The sequence below is a fragment of the Protopterus annectens genome, chromosome 12.part0, assembly GCF_019279795.1.
Source record: "Protopterus annectens isolate FY-2018-M chromosome 12.part0, PAN1.0, whole genome shotgun sequence".
Lineage (NCBI taxonomy): Eukaryota > Metazoa > Chordata > Ceratodontiformes > Protopteridae > Protopterus > Protopterus annectens.
Window position 1 is genome coordinate 251,206,799 of NC_056746.1, and position 24,714 is coordinate 251,231,512.

Sequence of the window (24,714 nt, forward strand, 5' to 3'; positions counted from 1 at the left end):
GGGGGTTTGCAGGCTTCCATTTTGGGTGCTGAGGGGGAACCATGGTTGACTGCTTCCGACGGGTTGGGGGGGTTCAGCAGTTTCCTCTTAGGGGAAGAAATTTCTACTTCGATTGTGGAATGCCATACTGAGTCAGAGCCTTCTTAGTTTTCTTGGACAGACTTTTCTTTAAAAAAGAAACAGAAAAATAAACATGTTTCTTCTGCTCCTAGGGATCTACAAAGTGAGTGGCAGGCCTTTACTCAGGGATTATTTAATGCTTTACTGTCATTAAGGCCTCCTCAAGGGGGTTTGGTTCCTGCTCCTCCTTGGTCCTCTTCACCTAAAAGGCCCAAGGAATTTAATTCTTCTGAGGAAGAGTTGGATTCTGATGAAGATTCACTTACTTATTTTACCCAGATTCCTTCTCCTTTGGACTACAGGTCTGAGGAGGAATCTAATAGTCCAGATACTCCTTCTGAAGAAATTTCCTTTGGGGACACAATCTCTAGGATGACAGAATTTTTAAAGTGGGATTGTACCCAGATTTCCGATATCCACAACAGGTACTATTGAGATACAGCAGATGTAATCTCCTAATCCTACAGCTATTCCTCCTGTTTTGGCTACTTTATTGGATGTTTTTTCCAATGCCTCTGAAGAACCCAATTCTCTGCCCCTTGTTCCCAAGAAGTCTAATAGGTTTTATAGGATGCCTGAGGATTGTTCCTTTTTGTTCAAATGTCCTGATGCTTACCCCTCTGTGGTATCTGTACCCTCTGATGGAATATGTCCCCTTCCCCACTGTAGTGTGACCCTGGAGTTGGACTATATAGTTAGGGGGGTGTGGGGGTCACAGCCCCCCACTTAATTTCATATTATATTGTTTAGTTTTGCTTTAATATTGCTTAGTAAAACAAAATTAAGTGGGGGGGGGCATTGCCTCTCACATTCCCCCCTAACTATATATTCTAACTTCAGGGTCACACTACAGTGGGGAAGGAGAAATATTCTATTTACTTGCCTTACAGTGCTCTGACGACTGCCAATACTTGTCAGTCAAATGAAGTGTCAGTCAAATGAAATTTCAGTCATTTGGTCTCAGTCAAATGGGTGTCAGTCAAATGGAAGTTAGGGCAAATGAAGTAGACCCCTGACTATCCACCTGTTCCCAGCCACATTCCTCTTTCTCTTCACCTTTCTCTTTCTCTTCCTATTTGGCTTCAAATCACCCCAGGATTCTTGGGCTCTGTCAATCATTCATCAAGGGTACTTCATGGTGTGGGTTTCCCATCCTCCTTTTATGGGCATTCCTCAGCCGCCTTGGGAAAACTTATTTTTTTCTCCAGAGGTTCTTTGAGATTTATTTTTCTCATTCAAGAGACGCCAGTGTCCCAAAGAGGGAAGGGGTTTTATTTAAGAATGTTTCAAGTGCTCCAAAAAAAGGGTACTTGGAGACTGATTCTAGACCTCTCTCATCTAAATACTTTTCTGAAGGTGCCTTCCTTTCGGATGTTGTCCCTTCAGGCCCTGTTTCCTCTCTTGCTCCCTCAGGCCTTTCTGGTGTCTCTGGATCTCAAGGATGCTTATCTCAGTATTCTGATGCATCCTCTTTTCAAGAAGTGTTTGTGTTTCTCTGTTACTTCCTGGCATTTTCAGTTCTGTACTTTGCCTATGACCTTTCTATTGCCCCAAGGGTGCTCACCAAATGCCTTGCTCCTGTGATTGCTTTTAGCAGGTTTCAAGGGATCCAAATATTTCCTTACTTGGATGACTTTCTGATTCAGGCATCCTTATCAGAGATACTTTTGCAAAATCTTCATTTTACCATTGCTCTTCTGCAGAGCCTGGGGTTCACGATAAACTTCAAAAAGTCTTCCCTGACTACTACTCAGGATCATGTCTTTCTGGGTTGCAGGATTCAGATATTGCCAATGCTGCCATCCCTGCCTCCTCCAAAGGCATTAACTTTTATTTCTTACTTTCAAACTCTTCTTCTCCTGGCTTCCAGTACAGCCAGGGAGTTTCTGAGAGCTCTGGGGCTTCATGGCTTCCAGGCAAACTCCACATGAGGAAGTTCCAGTGGTTTCTGAAGTCAGTGTGGCTTCAATATGCACATCCTCTAGACTTTACAGTTCCTTTTCTCCCTTGTCTCAAGAATGAACTGCTATGGTGGATTCAGCAGTTGTCTCTGAATCCAGGGCTTCCTTTTCATCCTCCTCTTCCCTCTCAGGATCATAAGGTTTTGATTCCTCATAGACACTTTTTTCTGAGGATGTGCTGCAGGTCCTGCAGGTGTCCAGAAAACCTACTACTAGGAAAATCCTACTTATCTAAATGGAAGAGGTTTTCTATTTGGTGTCTGTCTCGTAACCTGGACACACAATGTGGATGTTCCGTTGGTTCTCTTGTTTGTGTGAGGTGCTCAATCCTGGTTTGGCCTACTCCTCTGTTAAGGCCCACTTATCAGATCTTTCTGCTTGTCTGCCTTCAACTCCTACAATAGCTTCTAGATTTGAGGCTAAGCAGTTTTTAAAGTCATTCTTAATATCACACCTCCCAGGAAGCCTGTTCCTCCTCCCTGGGATCTTAATTTTGTTCTTGAAAAATTGAGTCAAGTTCCTTTTGAGCCTGTTGTTTTGGCCTCCTTGCAACATTGTTCTTGGAAGACAGCTGTTTTGTTAGCTCTTAATTCTGCCAGATGGGTGTGTGAGTGGCAAGGCCTTACGGCTTTATCCACCTTTTTGATAATTCTACAAAGAACATGGTGTCCTAGCGCACTAATCTTTTTTTTATGCCAAGGAGGCTAATGAGGTGTCAGTCTATAAATTTGTCTACTTTTTTTCCTCTCCGCAGTCAGACACTGAGAGGGTGCTGCATACCTTAGATATGCACAGAGAGCTCAGATTTTATTTGGATAAGAATAAAGCTAACAGAAAATCTGATCAGTTGTTTGTTTCCTTTCATCCTACATCTTTAAGAATGGCTTTTTCCAAGCAAACCATTTCTACTTGGATTTCAAGGGCTAATTCTACTAGATCTGTGGCTTCTTTTGGTGTTTTTTTGGGTCTATATTAGATGAACGAACGATCAAAATGTCAAATATAACATGCTCGACACACTTTAATCGAACGTTCAGCTAATCAAACCCTTAAAATAACGAAAAACGGAGTTCCGAAACTTTTCATTTGTCCCACACCTTCCCTACATTAACATACTACTAATACACATAAACCCATACATTCCTCACATCATTCAACAACATTCAAACCTAAACACACTTCTACTTTTAAAAGAAAGTGAGGAGGCTTTGCAACCCACCCCCCGAAGTGGGGGGCTGTGCCCCCCCAACTACATATACCAACTACGAGATCGCTCTACATTTGGGGAAAGGGCAATTACCTAGTAATTACAACACACAGAAGTATGGAATTCACTTACCTAGCCATTCCAGACAGTGTAGGGTCCTTACCTCACAAGCTACACTCACGACCAGGGTCAACAAAAACTTTTCGGAACTCCGGTTTTCTTCTTTTTCAGTCTTCGAATAGATGAACGATCGATCAAAGTGTTTTGAGCATGTTGTACTCAACATTTTGATCGTTTGTTCATCTAATAGGAACCCTTTTTTTTCAAGGGCTTAGACACCAATTCTATTCCTGAAGCAGCTGCCTGGACTTTTGTTCATACTTTTACCAAACACTACAAGTTGGATGGTATCTCCAGTGCTAGACCTGGTTTTATTAATGCCATTCTTCATGGCTTCTTAGAGGGCTCTACTGCTGCTTCCTCCTCCCAAGTTTCTTCTTGAGCTCTGGCACTCTCCCATATGTTATGAATACTGCAGCAGTGAATGTAAGGACATAGTACAGTTGTGTAAAATCTTACCATAACTGTAGATGTCCTTGCATTCACTGTTGCAGTATTCACTCCCTCCCTCCATCCCCCTAGTCTTTTTTCCTTCCTGAATGTGTAGGTTCTCTTTGGTTTGCCCTGGACTGCTGTTTCTACTGGGGCAATCAGTTCTGAGGATGGTACACCTGAACATCACCTTTATGCCCTAAGCTACATGATGTGTATAGGTGACATTCAATGTACCTTAAAGTAACAGTAGGCTTTGGGAGACTAGCAGGACAACAGGCTTCATGGCAGGGAATCCACATACGTTAGGAATACTACAGTGGTGAGGGCAAGGACATCTACCATTATGGTAAGATTTTACACAACTGTACTATATACTGTACTATATATATATATATATATATATATATATATATATATATATATATATATTTATTTATTTATGGGAGCGCTACAGAATCCTGAAAGCCCCAAATCCTTAAAGTTCAAAATCCTGAAAACACACAGATACCAACACTTACTATATTCCGGCACAAGTACATGCAGAAACATATTACCCTTCAACTATATGCAGGGGGGCAAGCCCCCCTGCACCCCCCCACACCCCCTGCTGCTTAAATATATCAACTCCAAGATTGCACTTCACTACACTAAGTGCAATCTTGGAGTTGATATATTTAAGTAGCAGGGGGTATGGGGGGGCACAGCCCCCCCCCCACATGGGAGGTGCAGTGGGGCTTGCCCCCCTGCTTATACTTAGAAAACAGTTATATAGTTTGTGTTTTATTTGTTTCTGTATGTACTTGTGCTGGAATATAGTAAAGTGTCGGTATCCTGAATGTTTTCAGGATTTTGAGTTTTCATTATTTTGAACTTTCAGGATTTTGGGCTTTCAGGACCATCTTCTGATTCTTGAAAAACTTGACAACTTAAATGTCCCTGATTAAATGTTAATTGGTTACACAACTGCTGAAAAAAATGTTCCACCAATGTTCTTTACAATTATATTCTCTCATCCTTTGGTTTATTAACGTCAGATATACCTCAAGGCTTTATACTTGGCCCAATTCCTTTTTAACAATGATTTCCTATCCTCATGCTCTTCTTTAAAAACAACACTGTAAGCAGATGACTACTTTACTCTAAAGGACAGGACACAATTCCACAATACAAGGTCATCTGCAAACAACATCAATAAAATGTGTGTGTGTTTTTTCAAAAGCTTCAAGTTAGCAACTCCAAATCCAGCTCAGTGCTTTTTGGGATCCTCAGACTCCTGTTTTTCCTTTTGGACTCAAAACACTTCTGGGAAAACCCTGTTACCAAAGTAAAATCTGGAAAGTATATTAGTGTTAGTCTTGACTCATCACTTAGCTTCAACTACCACAACACCTGCAACACAACTAAAGTAATCTACTTACTGAAACAGGCATTAAAATTATGAGACTCATTCTTCAAACACAAATCTCCACAGGCAAAAATGTACTTATCCATGAAGTAAATCTGCTTGTCTCATAATCACTCTTGGCAACTCCTAGAACTCTGTGATTGAAAAAAGAAACCTCTACAAAAGACTTATTTTGTTACTGTTAATGACACTTATTGTAAGCATTTAATGGCTACCAGCATCCTCCCTACTAAAGAAAGAACCTCCTTCCTTCTGTACTTGACAACTTAAAAACTCTTATATAAAAAACTTTAGTCATTCAAATAAAACCTTCAAATCTCCCTCCTCTAAGGTCTTAGAATTTGACCAACATTTTGTCAAGTCTCCTCTAAACACATTTTCATTAAACTTGTTCCAGCTATCTGGAACTCTTTTTCCCTCCACTATACTTAATCCTCTTCTGTACTTTCTGACAGGCTCTACTTCAATACTTTACAGGCTCCATTAAATGCAACTGTTGTCCATGGTGACACCTACTTTTCAATGTGATCGCTCTTCATACTGTATAAAACATGCTGCAATCATATCCCAATTTTCTATATTATTAACACTTTAGATATTCACTCACTTCTCTAATATTACTTTTCTGTTTTTGTGGTACTCTCACCATATTTTATATTACTGTCTTTTGGCATCAAATCTGATATGCTAACTTATAATACACGGCTAAATGAAATGAGCCAAATGTTACATCACAACTGGCATGCCCTAAAAGCACACACATTCAAATATCAAAGAAAATCGCACAATATAAATTTATGGCATTAAAAAGTAAGTACACACAGCCAACAGGATTCCTTTCAAAAACAGCCTTTAATGTTTTTTTTTCCAAAATACTTTAAATAGATAAGGATTTTCATCAATACAAGACTTCAGATTCAGAAAGTTAAAGACTTAAAAGCTAGAAACCAAATAAATTTTACATTATAAACAGTTAAGGCAATCAGGGATGTGTCATAGGAGTAGTGAGCAGGAGAAAAGGATGGCAGTGGATTGACAGAAAAAGCTTGGTCAGTGGGATGACATTCCTAGTAGCAGAATAAGCCAATCATGGATGTGGAAAATTAGGCAAGCTAGAGAACACCTCATGAAATTTGCATGGGAGCAGAATGACCCTTGCAGAGAGGTAGGATCAGGCCAGTCAGGGAATGTCTAATGAACAGCCAGCAGTTGTGATTGCTTAGCAGTGGTAGCTAATTTGGCATGAGAGAATTTCCACAAAGTTGGGGTATCAAACAACAGGCTTTATTTTCTAGATATAAAGAAAAACAATAACGGTCTCAGGTGATGAACCAATGGTGTGAAGCCTTCAGCACTATGAGCCTGTGATGGACAAACACTGGTTACAGGGATATGCACAAACGAGAATCAGAAAATATAACCAAAACCAGCATTTTTGTCCCTAATAATGGGTATAAGGTGAAAAAATGTAACATTTTTTAAAATAAAACTGAATATAGTCCTTAAAATATCGGAGGAGTTCAAGGTGTTGTCTAACACAGGCAGATGGCATACATAGAGTGTGGTGTAGTTTTCTCAAGTAGTACTGAGTGTGGGGAGCCAGGATTAATAAAATCATTTGGATAGTTATGCCCACTGTTTCAGTGTCTGATGAAGTCATCCTGAGGAAGTACTGGATGCTGTCTTAGCTGGTCCATGGGTAAAGGTTAAGTGCAGCTCCTATAACCAATGTAAAAACTCCGTCATGAAAAAAACAAGCAACTTGAAAAAACACTGTGAAAGCAAGCTGTCAAAAAGAAAGAAGACAACAGGAGTGCTCAGATAAATACAAATAATGTGCAGTCCATTTGAAAGAGAGTACATGATGTTATTAGGTCTTGATTATTTAAGTTTAAAATTTTAGAGGTCTGGAAAATGCTGGACTACATGCAAAATGTGCTCCAATCAAGGCAGGAGCAGTTGCAATTTCTGAATATTAATAAAAGTTCTTATATTTTATTGGCCTTAATTGAAGTATCCCTTAGATTAAAATAACAGTGTTCAGACCAGGAACTGGCAAGCATTTAAAAAAAATGTGCTATTGTAGTTCCTTCTTTGCAGTCATGGTTTATTGCCTTCATTGTGGTTCCAGTACAAAGTAGTAAAACTTGACAAAACCTTTTCAAATATAACTGTGCTTGATAGGGGGCTGCTGTGGTCCATGGTCCAGATGGCATAAAGATGTTGGGTTATCCTCCGTTTAAGACTGAGGATGGCTTTTGCCAATACTGAAGCAGATGTAGGTACACAGTTAGCTCTATATATAATGATCAAAAAAGAATGCAGCACTAACATAAAATAAAATTTATAACCAATATAAGTTATGCTAGAGACGTGTCCAAAACGAATTCCAAGAAAGTAATTTATTAAAGATTTAGCTCTTTCATCCAATATAGGATCTTAGCAAACCTCAGAAGCATGGAGAGGAGACTCCCTCTTTTTCACCAGCACATGTGGACAGGCCATCATAGATTGATTCCCTTCACTTTCTAGAAGACAAGTCAACCAAGTTGTTCTTCTTATTCTGTAGAAGGTCTGAACATGAAGCAGAGAAATACTGCATGCCCTGTTTAGCGGGAGTGATAGAAGGCTAATCATTAATGTTGAATATGCCAGCACAGACAGACCAGCACTTGTAAGTCACCAGCCAGCCAAATTTTAAATCTTCTAACTTCAGAAAACCCACTAGAAGACTTCAAAGGAATAGGCTGGTCAGCCCCATGCACTGCATTTACTGGTAGACTAATGGCACAGAAACTGAAGGAGATGGCTAGCTGAAGCTTTATGGGCTGGTACCAGGCACTGAGGAAGCCTGACATCAAGGGTATATGGAACACTACTGCTGGTAGATGAGACATCAGGGATGCTGGCAATGAGAAGAAAGCATCATGTAAGTTATAGGTTGGTTTGTGTCAACTGGAGGGAAGGACATCAGTCTTGGCCAAAGTAATCAGTAGAACAAGGAGGGGGTCAAATGTCAGATAAGCCTAGATTTGATAGGCTGTCCAAGGTGGGAAGACATTGGAAAGGCCAACGTGTGACATCTGACTAATAAGTTTCTATATCCTCTATTATGTAGTGTTCAGGCACTAAGGGGCTGCTACAATCTAGTTTGAGGTTAAAGTGACCAAAACTGGGCTCCACCAAACAAGGCACACTACAATGTCACTACAGTAAGCTCCAGCTAATCAAACTTAATAAATGTGGGAATTGGTACTGGGGTCAGCAAAAGGGTAGGAACCTGATATCATAACTGTCCCTATTCTGAAGGAAAGTTTCTATTTTCAGGCATAATTTACAGCTTCTCACAATTTTCTGAACCCCATCTCATCTCACAATATTTGAAACTGTCTTATACACCCACACTATATGACCAACATACTAGTGGCACTAATAATTTAAACAGGACACACATCTAACATCTCCTTTTCAGAAAAGAATAAATGACTTTGTGTAGTATAATTTTGCAATACAGTCCATTAAAGTCTACAGATTTTACACCATCTCTTTGATAATGTGTTTATATTTTCCATCATTCTGCTACTCTGTTTTTTTAAATATGTTTCGGAGTTATAAGAAGTGGGAAGAGTTATGTGCTATTTGGAATTCAAATGTTATGCTAATTAGATGACAGATTTTGACAGGATGTACCTATTTGTCAAGGATTTTTGTACCAATTTTTAATGCCTACTGGCTGATAGGTATGGAAGAAGCCTAAAGCACTAGTGCCCCTCTATCCAAGCACAAGTCTGACAGCTTACAAGCCTCCTATCCTAACAGGATGAAGTGGAAAAAATAATTGTAGAATTCACAGTGGTATTCTTATAACAGTAGGAAAAGCAGCCAAGCCTAAAGTTTCGATCATTGTGCAACAGGCTTCTAAAGTGGTGCTTGCCAGGTGATGGGCCTGCATTTTTCAAGGTGTTCAGGACTCTCCAGAAATTTTAGCCTTTTCCTTTCTTGTCCAAATGTTTACTTTGCCTTCCACTTTCTCTCGTGTTCAGACTCCCTACTCTTTTCTCCATATTTATTTTTAATCATGCCAGAAAGGTGATTATAACTGTTAGATGAACAAGCCTGTCTGAGTAAGCTCTGTATCTCAGCTAAGAAGGCTATTCAGATAGCACTCACAGTGTTTAGGCATAACCTCACTAAATCTCTTGCAAAATAGGCAGTATGATTAGGCCCCAAGCAATAAAATCAAAAAAGGTGATTGACTTAACTACCAAAAGGACACTTATCTGGTTTAGAAGTCAAGATGTAACCAAAACATAATTAAACAAACTCAATGTGAAAATAAGAAAATGATCAACTAAGCAACATTCTGTCAGAAACCCAGGAAGTTTACTGTGAAGGAAAATTCACAAATAAGCATTTCAATTATTGGAATAAAATCAAGGAAATGTATCTCAAAGCTGCTCTTCACAGTTCAAACTCTGTCATCACACTTGACAAAAACAAACGTGAAAGGCTGAGCAACATCTCCCTTCAAAGTGTAATAAAGAACTGCCTACAGGCACAGCAAACAGTAATGCTCTAGGAAACCTCTGCTTAGAAGTAAAAGTCCTAGGAAGCAGCATCCTGGATAACCTACAACTACTGTGCCTTAAAAGTAAGATCTTTCTTATGCTGCACTGCACACTACGTACTCACACTGCTTTGTGGTGTACATATTGTGCATCTTTTATTCCCCGAGTGTATCCTACACACTGAACAGTTATAACCATAAACAAGCTCTGCTGTATACCAGTTTTTACTGCCATATGCAAATCTTCTGTATTCTGTGCCTCAGTGAATATACTTCTATTTTCTACCCTCCTGTATACCAAGTACACATTTAGAGATTCTCATCTAAATTAATGCATCATTTATAAGACAACTACCTCTCACTTATAGAAGAAATTAAATTCTATTAAACATGCTATGCACGATTCTGTATGGAAGAATGAAGTTTTCTTTCTGTTTTGTTAAGTCTACAGTAGGTGTGACTGTGTCTACACATTTCCTCCTCATGGTAACCTAATTACAAGCCACTGTGATGCTTACCATGATACTAAGTAAATGACCTATTATTAAACCTAAACTTTATTGCTATTTTCCCATTATTATTTGCATAAAAGGGCATTTCTTGGTACTGCAAATGATCTACAAGTAAATACAACTCTCCGTGTTAATCAACTTTATAAATAAAAATAAAATAACATTTTCAATATTTTTAATTTTTCCTGTTTCTAGTTCATCTGCTGACTGGAAATTATTCAGAGAGATTCATCTTTCGTGCTCTACTTTATCATTCTATAAATGTTTGCTTCTGAATTTACAGGCATGGCTGGATGTGAAATCCCTCAGATACTCAATCTTACCAAGTGCATGAACATTTGGCGACATTCGAGTAACATAGGGCTGGTGCAACAGCAAACTTTGCCAAAGCTGATTTCTAAAGATGATTTAACATGAATAATGTACACAGCAGCTTTCCAGCAAAACTTTTTCCTCAAAAGAAATTGAACTTGAACTCTTTTTTTGCCGGGGTAAATACAAATGTGGCCTCAGCAGTACACTGGACTCTATTTTCCACAGCAGTGCAGGATGGCGATTTCACAAGTGTACTATTTCTTCCAGAAAAATCCATACATCTGCGGAAAACTTTGCTTTTTGTACTGGACATCACTGCTACTACTCGAGCAGACTTGGATGCTTAAAGAAAAGAAAGAGAATGTTGAGTTTGACCAGAGCGCAGTTAATATGGTAAATAAACTTAGAAGCAGAAAAAGAGTGACAATAAAATACAATTTTGTAATGACCTGTATCTTTTTGATGTTAAAGTTCCTTGTTTCTACTGCACAGTCATAAGATCACAGTCTCATGTGTCACAGTGCAGACTTATATGTATAACTATCAGTGTCAACTCTCATTACTGGTAATCATACCTATCAACCTCTTAGTCCAATAGTTCTTGACAGAGGCAAACAATATGGGGGCACAAAGGCACTAAATCAGGAACAGATTTTCAAATATTGCTCTTAAAACTTGCCAGAAAACCACAAATTTTAGGAGAAAAGGTCAAGAAATATGCAACTGGTATGTCTTCTCAATAACAAATATATTTTTACATGTTTTAGTAATCAAACATATGTATGTTACTTAAGAAGACCAGGGTAAATCTGTGTTCCGCCCAAATCTTAAGACTAAGGTCAAAACCACTAAAGTTGGCAGAAAAAAGAAAAAAAAAAAAGAAAACAGCTATCAGACTGTAAATTGCAAAAAATATAAATTTCAGCCAAGATCCTCTTCCCATAAAGAACTATAAGACATCTACAACTCAGTCCAGACATCTGTAATAACCATTCCAACCACTTAGTCACAGAGGCTTATTAATAGAGGCCTAAGGATGCAAAAGCATAGTTAGTGTGGAGCAAAGGTGGCAGCTGCACCAGAGGTAAGGTGTTAAAGGGCAGAAAATTAATGCCAATACTGGTGTGCTAACAGGACTGAAGTATTTCAGTGCTTTTAAGCTCTGCAAACATGTGCCACTTAAATGCAAACATCCTGAAGAACAAATAGGACATAGCTGAAGTGTAAGATCAAAACGATAACCCAAACAATGTGCATCACTGAGACTTAGCTAAAGGACAATACTGGCAAATGTAGTCTCAAGGGAAAAATATAACGGTTACCTATTACAAAATCAAAGTTATGGAACTTCGAATACCATATGGTCGACACCATATGATCGAAGTTCCGTAACTTCGAAATTAAAAAAAATAAATAAATAAATAAAAGAAAGAAAACGTACCCTGAAGGGTTAAAACAGGGGGTCAATCCCCCCTGCACCCCCACACCCCCCAATACTTAAATATACCAACTCTGAGACTGCACTTTAATGAACTACGGTGCGGAAAGGGAAGATTTCCCTTTTCTACACTGTAGCTCGATCTCGGAGTTGGTATATTTAAGTAGTGGTGGGTGTGGGGGGTTTGACCCCCTGCCTACACCGTAGACTTTTTCTTTTTTTTTTTTTAATGTTTATTTTGATGAATTCGAATTTTCAATTGTTCGATCATTAAAGGTCGACCTTTACTGATTCGAACAATTGAAAATTCGATGCTCCAATAGGAACCCAAATATAACAGTTCCTACTGAGCATCTAAACCTTGCTATATTGAAATTCACAACATGGAAATCAAAATGCTGAATGCCATATACCTGAAACATTGCATTGTCAAACAAAATACCTGAAAACATGTTTTACTCAAGAAACAAGCACCTTCTGCACCTCTACATACCCTTATTTATTTGCATAAAATCCACAATCACATACTGGTGGGATAAGGGAAAACTTCCACATTTTCCCATACAGCTTTTCTGTGCAAAGGGGAATTCCATCTAGTTTTTGCAGACTTTCAGCATTTTGATTTACATAGTTAGAGCTTCATTACAGCAAGTTACGATTACCTACTAGTCATGCAAACTGCAATACCTTCTGGAACAAGAGTTTAGGCTAAAAACTTAACAGATCTGAAATACTTTCACCTTGAAATCACTGTAAACTGAAAGCCCTCAAAGTCCCCTTACCCAAAGCACACATATGATCTGGTCATTGTGCATGTGGGAGTCTGACTTGAGATTCACCTTCTTGGACTATATGAAGAAGGAAGTGATGAAACCCTCTGAACATTCATCTGAAAAAGGGGGGGTGATACTAGTACTGAGCAGTATTCTACTAGAATATGCCTCAATAGAAATAAAAGATATTTGAGTTAATTACTGACTTAACTACTAGTGTCATTCCAGGGGTATCCAACATATATTAGCCTGGGAGGAGCTGTCTAAAACTCTGGCTGCTGTATTAGGAATGGCCTGCATATTTCTCCCCATGGCTTTTGTATATTGGCACAAAAACTTTTCTTCCCCACAATCTCATTTCAGACAAGGTCAGTTACCTTAAATCACCGACACAGCCGAACATAATCAAAATCATAAAAAGGGAGCACCGTTCAATTCTAGAACTAGTAACAGAAATATGCACTCCTTACAGGCACTCCTAACCACTGAAAATATAAATAGATATGTAGTTATTGAAACATGGTTGCAGAACAGCAAAAGTATCCTCACTATGCAGAGTTTTAGTGCTTACCACTCCTTCAAACACATCGTCAAACTTTAAGGTATAACTGAAGGGAGAGTGTCTGTGTTAACAAAAAAATTCACCTCCAGACTCTTAATGTAGGACAATGACTCAGAACTCCTCCACATCTTTCTCATGATAATCAAAGCCCAGAACCACATCACAGCCAACTATCAATCAAAACCCACTACCACATCACAGCCAACTACCAATCAAAACCCAATAACACATCACAGCTAACAACCAATCAAAACCCAATACCACATCACAGTCAACTACCATACTCCACCACGACACCGGCAGACCATGAGACATATTTAAACAAAGACGTACTTCACCATCAAACCCAACTATATCCTCCTGGGTGGCTTCAACTATCCTTCCACTAACTGGAAAACCTATAGCATCCCCACAAATAAACATGCTCAAAGATTCCTGGACTTCATTCTTCTTCTTAAACCAGCTAGTCTGAATATCATTGAAGGGCCCAAAAATACTGGACCAGGTTGTTACCACTATAGCCCCCCTATGCTCAGCACCTAGATTAACAAATCACTGGTCAAACCAGACGACCATGCAGTAACACTAAGTGTAAGACTTGAGTTAACTCAAAACCCCTCTCTCCTAAAGGAAATCTACTCCAGCTAACAGATGACCTGATGAAATTCAAACACCCTATTCCCCTTGATAACCCCATCTCATATTATTTATTTATTTATTTCCAGTTTGATGACCGGGGAGGTCCACTGGGCTCAGGGAGCCTGTTTTCGGTGGAGGCCCGGGGAGAAAAGCTCCAAAAACACAGTAACAATAAGCAATAAAGTATTACTACATATCTATAATACACAGTGACAATAAGCAAAAAGTTATATTACATAGTAAAACATATTAGGGTACAGTCAGAAAATGGCAACATGTATTGCATATATACATTTGTAAGTTATATTCATACATACAATAGTATTAGGATTGGGACAAGTTGAGACAGACGATTAGTTGCACTGAGAGGTAGATGATGACAGTAAGGTTGTAAAATAACAGTTGTTATTCATTTGACTGTAGTTATTCATTAGAATGTAGTTATAGAATGACTTGTTTAAACACAAATTTGCATAGAGAGGTGAATGTAGGTGGAAAGTACATTATTTAAAAAGTATCGAGATGAGACAGACAAAAAAGAACTAGAGAAGGTGGGGTGTATACATCACCATTCAGGATAAGAAGTGTGTACATCCTCATTCAGGATGAGAAGTGAGGATGATTTAGTTAATAGCATCAAAGTTTAAGAACTGCCAATAGAGAGAATCTTCCCCAGAAGGGGAAAGAGGACAGTTGAAAAGCTATTTACAATATATACATTTAAGATAAAGAACACTAAGTAATGTTATATTCAAAGTGAGGCTACTGTTTTAGGTAGTCAGTATGGGGTAGATTAACTTGTGGTAAGGGCTTAGTGGGCTAGGTGGGTTGAGTGCAACTGCAGTTCCAATTTTGGGTGAAGTGGGAATGGAGCTGAGTTTTAAAGTGTTCAAGGTTTTCTGAGGTTCTTAGAGTGGGAGGGAGAGAATTCCATTTTTTTGCTAGGGAAAATGATAGAAGTTGGCCGGCAGGACGGTTTGGTTTGTAAACAGAAAGTAGATTTTGGTGGGCAGATATTAGAGTTCTGTGAGGAGTGTATGTAGGTAAGATGTTAGTTAGAGCTGGGCAACTGGTGGGTTTAAAAATTAGTTTGTGGGCTGAAGTGAGTTGGAGGTAGATAAGGAAGTTGGGAAGTTCTAGCCACTGAAGCTGGTGGAGAGATAAAACAGTTATGGGAGGTGTATTTGGATTTGGTGGCGAATTTAGAGATTTTGTTGTAACAGATTTCTAGTTCGGAGGTGATACAGGAAGACAGGTTAGTTAGAAGAGGAGCACCATACAATAGTGATGGTAGTAGCGAGTGCTTGTCTTGTAGATGGTGAGAGAAAGTGGGAGTTTCTGTACTACATGCCAAGTTTTTGATGTGTTTTCTTAATATTTAGCTGAATATGAGTATCGAATTTTAGGTGTTTATCAATAGTAACCCCAAGAAGTTTAGCAGATGAAACAACTTCTATGGATGAGTTGGTATGGCCAACTATTTTGAAAGAGTTTTTGTTGATAGGGAGGGATTTAGAGGGAGTGAAAAGTAATATCTTAGATTTGTTGGCATTTAGGGAGAGGTGATTTTGAAGCATCCAGTTCTCTGTAGTTGAGAAGGCGATTTGAGTTAGTCTTTGGAGCTCTGGTAGGTTAGAAGCACAGCAGACTAGGGTTGAGTCATCTGCGTATTATACTATCTTAGTGTTTGGGATGGCAGCATGGAAATCATTAATGAATATATTAAAGAGCATTGGACCAAGTATGGATCCTTGGGGAACCCCAGTTGGGATGGGAAGGAAGGTTGAGGTGCCAGTTTGCCACTTGACAGCCTGAGATCTGTCAGTGAGATAGCTACTGAACCAGGTTAGGGTGTTTTGAGATAGATTAAGGTTAGAGAGGTGTTTAAGGAGGTGGGAGTGGGAGACTGTGTCAAATGCTTTGGAGAGATCAAGGAGGACTGCAGATACAATTTCTCCAGGGTCTCGGGCGTAGTTTACTATGTCTAGGTAAGAGAGAAGAGCAGTTACAGTACTGTGGTCAGGGCAGAAACCATGCTGAGTAGGGGCGAACAGTTGATTATTGGTAATGAAAGGCATGAGCTGGAGGTGGATGCATTTTTCAAGAATTTTTGAGATAGGGGAGAGAATGGCTATAGGTCGGAAGTTTGAGAAGTTATTTTTGCCTCCTTTGTGGAAGGGTAGGATAAAGGCAGAGCACCATAGTTTGGGTATATAGGATTCCAGAATGGATCTATTAATGAGAATGCTGATAGGGACTGCGATACCATCATCTGCAAGTTTTAGGAATAGTGGGGGGATATAGTCAGGGGCATTGGAAAATGGCTTGAGTTTGGAGAGAAGTTTTTTTATGTAAGCAGTGGATATGGGTTTGCGTTGAAATGAAGGGGGATTGCTGGGGATGGGAGGTTTGGTAGCGGTTAGGGAGGAGGCTTTGAGGGTGGTGGAGGGGTCGTTATTTGGGAAGGTCTTGGTGAGTTCTGCTATAGAGTTCGTAAAGAAGGAGTTGAATAGAGTAGCTATTTGTTTTGCTGGTGTCTGGGCAAGGATTTTGTTTGGTACCTGGGTTTAGAAGACAGTTGATGGAGTTTCAGAACTGTTTGGGGTTTTTGGAATGGTTAGCCTGGAGTTTGGTATAGTAGGATTTTTTGTCTTTTATAATTTGTTTTTTGGCTAGGCTGTGGAGTTGCTTATATTTTAGAAGGGAGACAGGGTCTTTATTGTGGTGATAAAGTTTCCAGGCCTTGTCTCTTTGTTGCATAAGGATTTTAGTTTCTTTAGTTAGCCATGGGGCAGAGTTGGGTTTAATACGTTTTCTTCTAGCTGGGGCTTGGGAGTTCAGGGTATTTAAGAAGGTAGAGTTAAAGAAGTCTACAGCATTATCTAGAGGAAGTGTTTTTAGGCTGTCCCAGTTTGTAAGTTTGAGGGAGTAGGAAAAAGTTGTGGGGTTAAAGTTAGTGAGGTTTCGAGAAAGGATGTATTGGTGAAGGTGAGGAGTGGAGGAGGTTTCTCTATGGATGAAGGCTGGCAAATGGTCACTCCTGCAGTTTGGTAAGGTGTCTCAGTGTGAGATTTTATTTGGGTAGGAGACAAGCATCCAGTCAAGAGTGGTCCCAGGGGGATTCTTTATGTTGGGTCTGGTGATGTCACATATAAGTTGTGTGAAGTTAAATAGATTAATAGAAATGGAGGGAGTTTTTAAATTGATTTTGTTCCAGTCAATGTTCACATCCCTTAAAATGTATGTCTCCAGTGTAATATTGGTTGCGGCCCATAGAAGTATTTCTTCAAGTGTACTGCTGTTGTGTCCAGGGGGCATGTAGAGGGCCATAACACAAATGTTTTTATGGTCATTCATTCTGAGTATTCCTATGACTAGTTCAGCGTTATTGAACTGAGGAATGGGGTTTGCGTAGGGAGTGATGGAGAGTAGACTAGAGTAAATTAAGGCTACTCCTCCTCCTTTCTTATTTTGGCGGTCTTGTCCGAGTGCTTGGAACCCAGGGGGTAGGAGTTCAGAGTCAGGAATGTGGGGGTTTAAGCCAGGTCTCAGAGACTGCAACTACATCTGGTAGAGTATGGTTTAGCCAAGCCTGGAAGTGGGATATTTTATTTCACAAACTCTAGGTGTTAATGGTAAGTAGTTTGAGATATTTAGGCTTGGTGGTATGGGTAGTGATTGGAGGAGTGTGGTTGGTCCTAGTCTTTGGTCCAGGGTTGGGGTGTACATCTCCTGATAAGAAGAGGTTGGCAAATGAAGATGTGAGCAGGAGCTTGGGTTTGCTACTTAAGTTATGTGGGGAAAGCAATATTGCTTTAGGTGTGTTGTGCTTCAATGAGGAGGATGTGATCTTACATTTGTAGTACTGGAGTGGATTTGGTTGAACAAGACAGGAGGATATGGTGTGAAAGTGAGAGGTTGTAGGGATAGGAAGGGAGTTGGTTGAGGAGGTGAGGGGTAGGAAAGAAGGGGGGAGTTTGGAGATGGGATAAGAGGTAGCATGGATCAGAGTGATTAGAAGAAGTAAGAAGATTGAGTGGCAGGGAAGGGTTACAGAAAGTGGAGAGAGCATGGTAAATTGAGCAGGTGGGAAAAGGTAGTTTGGTGTCAGTGGATAAGGGTGAGAGAAGGAGTGAGGGGTGTGGAAAAGTGTAGGGGATATAATGGATAAGGTTGGTTAATTGGTGGAGGGTGGGAGTGGTTGATGAGGAGAAGAGTGTGGGATTGGGTGATAGATAATGGGGTGGAGAATAGAGGTGGGAATAAAGGTAGGAGTAGTGGGGGCAGGTGGAAACTGGGGGCAGGGTAGGGGAGCAGAGTGAGCCTGCAGGGCAAACGGAGCGGGTTGGAGCAAAGAAGACTAAGCCAGCAGAGCAGAACACAATCAGTGAAGCAGAGAGCAGAGCTCAGCTGAGGGGGCACTGGGTCAACAAAGTATCTAAGCGGCTAACACCTTACTAACAGCATGTTTGGGTTGAAATGTAATACTTTACTTAATGCAGTACGTTCGTAGATTATATGGTTCAGATACTAGCTTCTGGGGGTTAAACTAATGATTCTATACATTTACACGGTTTAGATAAGGGAGGATATTGGGGGTGCAGAGTGAGAAGGGAAATGGCTGCTGGGAGTCTAGGCAGGGAGGGTGCTCTAACCACCTAGCAAGAAATTAGGTAAAGTTACAATGCATTATGTGAGGTAAACATCAATTAACAAAAGTTCTCAGCTCCTTGAAAGTGTACTGCTCAGGGAGTAAGCTGCCATATTCAGAGATAAGTTCTACACACACCTCCCAGCTTGCATTCAGGTTTCAGTCCTCAAAAGGCACAATAATGTGCCTTATTCAAAAACAAGTACATTTGGTGGAACTCTATTATGAATGAACTACATAATAAGAGGAATAAACGCAGCCTGTAAGAGCAAACATAACACCTCATTACCTATAGAGGAGCTCATAAAGATCAATAAACAATGTAGTAGCAAAATCAAATCCTTCAAAAGCAAGCACAAATTAAGAACCGACACCAATACTAAGGAAAATTACAAAGCCTTATTTAGCAATGTCAGAAATTTTAGAAGTAATACTTAGCAATGCTCTGAGTTAATACAAAACAGCACCACATAATCATTCCCTGAAGACACAGCCAACATTCTAGTAGACAAATTAATCTCAGACTTTACCCACTATCCCCCCCAAACTTTCTACAACCAATTACCATGCCAGTGTCACCCCATCCCCAATCTATGCACAGGATGTTCTCTCCAAGGCTAAGAACCTTGGCCCAGACAATATGGCAGGTTGTATTCCTGTTGGCAACAAGCAGTAACTAAGCCAACTCGATCTCAGCCTGTTCACTGGATTTATGTCAGAAGCATGGAGAAAGTACAGTTGTGTACACTTACCATAATTGTAGATGTTCGAGTGTATTCACCGTTGCAGTCATCACACTTGGGTTATCTGCCTGCAGGTAGTCCTCAGTCGGCCCGAATACCAGATTCTTAGGATTTCTTTGTCGGACGCTGTCGCTCCTTCCATGATGTCAGGTCATCAGGGGGTATAAAACATGCAGCCGACGCCATTACATCAGTTTTTCTTGCCCCAAATGTCAGGAGCCCCCAAATAGGAGGCTAGTATATGGTGGGGAACACCATCAGTAAAAAGTAATTACCAATGTCATTAGGAATGGCCAGAGGGAGGAGAGGTAGAAAGATAGAGAAAGCCAGGGGACTAGAGGGAGGGAAACCAGGACTGCAACAGTGAATACGCTTGAACTTCTATATTTATGGTAAGTGTACATAACTGTACTATGTTCTTCAGGTTTCACTGTTGCAGTCATCACACTTGGGTTGATTCCCAAAGCTGAGGAAGGGTGGAGGCAGTCAAGAAGTGTTAGGGCTGGCTAGTAGGCCTTGCAAGACTGCTGCAGCAAATCCAGCTCTGGATTTAGAAAAAAATGGTTAACTGGTATGCTTGTTGAAGGTGTGTACAGAACTCCAGGTAGCAGCTTCCAGAATGTCCCTGGTAGGGGACTCCCCTGAGAAATGCTGTAGAAGTGGAAGTAGCCCTAGTGGAATGTGGTCTGATCCCCTGTGGGGTAGGTTTTCCATGGAGCGTGTAGCAGAAATGGATGCAGTGTGCTATCCATTTGGAAATAGTCTGCTTTGAAATGGCCTTACCCTCTCTTCCCCTATAGCAAAGCTGAATAGCAGCTGGTCAGATTTTCTGAAAGGTTTAGTCCTGTCAAGGTAGAACCTGAACTGTCTGTGCACGTCATAGGAGTGCAGGATCCTTTCCCCTTTATTCTGAGGGTTAGAGAAGAAGACTGGCAAATGGATGGATTGGTTTAGAGCCACACTGGACGCCACCTTAGGCATAAAGGACAGGTTAGTCCTGAGGGAAACCCTGTCAGCATGGAAAATAATGAAGGGTTCCACATCCATTACTGCCTGTAACTCTGACACTCTTCTTGCTGAAGTTATAGCTAAAAGCAGGGCTGTTTTCCAAGAGATGAATTTTAACTCTGCTGAAGCTGCAGGTTCAAAAGGGGGAAGTGTGAGCTTTTCCAGTATAAAGCTAAGGTCCCAGGCAGGGGTGGGTGCTCTCCTAGGGGGCCTTACTTTGTTAGTCCCTCTCAGGAACTGTTTGATGAGAGAGTGAGAAAATATAGGTGGTTCAGTATTATAATGAGCTGAGATGGCAGAGGCATGAATCTTAATGGAGGAGAAGGGAAGGCCTTTGTGGAGTAGCTCTGCTAGGTAATCCAGGATTAGAGGTAAGAAGGACACTGCTGTGTCCTTCCCTTGAGATTGACTCCAAGAACAATATCTTCCTAGTACTGGGCCTTCTAGCTTCAAGAATGATGTCCAGCACCTGTTTGTTGAGGGTTGCTGGTGCTGTATTCAAGGGATAAGCCAGGCAGCAAGGTTTAGGGATTGCAATTGTGGATACAAAATCTGTCCTTCCTGCTGAGACAGCAGGGTAAGAGTCTGATGAAGGTGCCAGGGTGGCACTGTTGTCAGACTGTGCAAGAGTGGGTACCAGTGCAGGCGTGGCCAGTCTGGGGCAATAGGAACTGACCTTGGCTTGTCCTGTTTTATCTTGAGTAGTACTTCTGAGAGGAGGGGCAGAGGGGGAAAGGCATAGATTGAGAGGTTTTACCACTGAAAGAATAGGGCATCCACCTTCCAGGCCCTGCTGTGAGGGTTCCTGGTGCAGAATTTGCTCAACTGGTGGTTTTCGGGGGAGGGAAATAGGTCCACTTCCGGTGTCCCCCACCTCTGGGTCACAAGGTTGAAGGTGTTGGGCTCCAATTTCCACTTGTGTGGGTCTAGGAGATTTCTGCTTAAGTCTTCTGCCAGTGAATTTTGTTTGCCTGGCAGGAATTGAGCTTGTAGATGCACTTGGTTGCTCAAGGCTGTGTTCCACAGGGCCATGGCTAGCCTGCAGAGTAGGTATGAATGGGTTCCCCCCTGCTTACTTACGTACCACATAACTGTGGTGTTGTCCGTTTTTATCAGCAGTTGTCCTGGAAAGATTAGGTATTTGAAGGCTGTCAGAGCATTCTGTACAGCTAGCATCTCTTTTTGATTGATGTGCAGGATAATCTGGGCTGGGCTCCAGTGGCCCTGAATGTACTTGCCTGCCATGTGAGCCCCCCATGCATAGTCTGATGTGTCTGTTGTCAGGGTTTGGGCAGCGAGGGGTTGATTGAAAAGCAGTCCCATGTTGTGGCTGCCTGCTTCTGCCCACCAAAGGAACTCTGCCCTTAGACAAGGTATGTTTGGAATGACTGTTTCCAGGTCCTGAGAATGCTGGCACCAAAGACTTAAGTACCATTGAAGTTTCCTCATATGCAGTCTTGCATATGGAATTAGCAGAATACATGAGGCCATGAACCCTAGGGCTTGCAGTATTTTCCTTGCAGATAGCTGGGTTCTGGTGGCCATTTGTTTGATGTAGTTTGTCAGATAGATCTGTTTTTCTGAAGTGAGAATTGCCATCTGGGAAGTTTTGTCCAAGCTTGATCCCAGGAATACAATCTTTTGACTGGGCACCAGTTGTGATTTCTTTTCATTGATGGTGTACCCCAATGAAGTGAGAAGGCTTTTTACAGATGCCAGGTGCTGAAGCAGCAATTCCTGACTGTCCGCCTGAATCAGGCAATCGTCCAATTATGGGAAAATCTGGATATTTCTCTGCCTGCAGTATGCAATGGCTGGAGCCAGGCACTTTGTGAATAGTCTGGGCGCAGTAGATAAGCCAAAGGGAAGTGCAGAGAACTGATGGTGTACAGAGCCTGCTCTGAAGCGTAGATATTTTCTGCATGACTCCCTTATGGGGATGTGCAGATAAGCTTCTTTTAAGTCCAGAGTGACTAACCAAGCATCCTTGGCTAGCATAGGGAGAAGTTGTTGTAGGGTAAGCATCTTGAATTTTAGGACCACCAGAAAGGTGTTGAGAGTTGACAGATCCAGGACTGGGCGCCAAGAGCTCTCTTTTCTGGGCACCAGGAAAAGTCTGGAGTAGAAACCCTGCCCCCTTTGTTCTACTGGAACAGGTTGAATTGTTCTGATATTGAGCAGGGAAAGTACTTGCTTTTGAGCCTCTGCCCACTGGTTTGGAGGAAGGTCTGGAATCCCGAATCCCGCTTGGGGTTGGCAGGGTATGGAAGTAGAACCTGTACCCATGGGATACAATTGTTTAGGACCCATCTGTCTTGAGTAATGGAGTTTTTTGCATGAAGGGCAAGTTTTCCTCCCAGGGGCACAAGTAATTGGGCAGGGCTGGGAAGGAGAACTGAAAAGTCATTGTGGACTTTTTCCATAAGGGGGCGGCTTACCACTCCCTGTTTTTGAGGTGGGGGCACTCAATTGTTTAGATCTCTGCATACCTTGAGACTGTAGTCTGGGTGGGCTGTTTCCCTTGGGCTTGGTCTGAGAAGGCCTGGAAGGGGTTGGAAAGGACCAGTTTTTAGAAGGCCAATGCCTACTGAATCTAGGTGATTGCACTTTTAAGAATTCTTTAACAGTTTGCATAGATTTAGCTTTTTCTTCCATCTTTTTACGAACCTCTTCTGCTTTGATGCCAAGTAAACAGTCCTTATTGGGAGCGTCTAGCAACTTGGATTTGACATGATCTGGCAAGGTTTGTTCCTTCAGCCAAGCATGCCTTCTCAGTACAGACCCAGTGACTGCAGCCCTGCAAGATGCTTCTAGGGCATCAAAGCCACACTGCAAAGTATGCTTACTAACTTGGTTTGCAGAATGCATTAGCTCTTGTAAGTCTTTACTTTCTGCACAATCTGGAAGTAATACCATTTTTTGTTTAATTAGTTCCATAATATGCTGCTGGTACTTCAAGATGTGAAACTGGCAATTCAATGCCCTGATGGCAGGAGTTGCAGAGGTATATACATTCTTACCCCATCTGTCTAAAGCTCTGGAATCCCTGCCTGAAGGGGTAGGATTTTTGACTGTAGTAGCTTTAATACCTTTAGGTCCCTGGGAAATGGTCTCTGGATCCGCGGTAGGATTCTTGAAGAGAAATTTGTGGGAATCAGGTACTCTGTAGTACCTGCCAGTTTTCCTAGAGGCCAAGGGTAAACTATCTGGAGTAAGACTGGATTCCATAAAAACATTATCTACAACATCCAGGATAGGGGCTATAGCTAGAAGCCTGTGCTGAGGCACCTCTAAAAATTCTCTGAGTCTCTTTTTGGACTAAGGGTAGTCTTGGCATTCCCAGCGGAAATGCTCTCTTAAAGTATGCAAGGTTTCACCAAAAGAAAAATCCTCTGGAGGGGAGGCAGAGGGAATGGATTCCTCTGCATCTGAATCCTCATAGGTTGATAAGGGCATGCCCTGATAATCAGAAAGGTCAGAGTCATCAGACACCTGGTCTGTAGAATCAGGATGAAACTCAATTCTTTTGTCTCTTAGTAGGGGAAGGCTGGCTTCCCCTAATTAGTGTAATAAGGTCTTCAGCCATTCTAAGAATTTGTTTTTGTGGCATGGGATCTTGAGCATGCATTTTGGTCATCGGTTTTCTCGGCGTAATACGTACTCTGGGCCTCAGAATCTCGGTAGTTTTAGCTAAAAATGAAATTGTCGGTTTAATTCTAACATCGGTAGGTCGTAATACACCTGCAGAAGCAGGTGCCTGCACAGTGGCTACGGACCCATCAAAGGTAGAGACATCCGCAGGTTCCATAGTTGAAGAAGCATCTCACAGAATAACGGACTCTGAATGGGTCTCAGCAGAGGCCTGCGAATCTGTAGAAGCGTAGGGTTACCATATTTGGTTATAAGAAAAAGAGGACTATATATATTTTTTAGTCCTCTTAGGGCTGCCAGATTCTTGACTGGCCGGGTCAGGACAAAAAGTGTTGTTTCACACTAGGTTGTTGTATCTTTCGGCTTTTCCCGGTTAGAGGTCGCCACAGCGGAACTCCGGTCCTCTAATGATTGGCAGTAGATTTTTACGTACCGAGTTGCCAGCCCTGACGCACAACCTTCAACGCAGGTACGCCCATTCACTCACGTCTCCACACAGAAGACGCTTTAGCTGAGAATCGAACAGGACAATGTCTTACTGTGAGGCGACAACGCTACCGCAGCACCACCACCGCAGTACTGTTTCACACTAGGTGAAGACCAAAAA

General features: G+C 41.3%; 1 protein-coding gene across 5 annotated transcripts in view; it reads right to left on the reverse strand.

The window, feature by feature from the left end:
- Positions 1 to 6,081: 6,081 nt before the first annotated feature.
- LOC122816488 (UPF0488 protein C8orf33 homolog) overlaps positions 6,082 to 24,714 on the reverse strand; it is a 483,857-nt gene continuing 465,224 nt past the window's right edge. For all 5 annotated transcript variants that reach the window (XM_044089317.1, XM_044089314.1, XM_044089315.1 and 2 more), the window contains one exon: positions 6,082 to 10,984. In XM_044089317.1, coding sequence (XP_043945252.1) covers positions 10,782 to 10,984 — 203 coding nt within the window. In that variant the 3' untranslated portion in view covers positions 6,082 to 10,781. The remainder of the gene's footprint in view (positions 10,985 to 24,714) is intronic.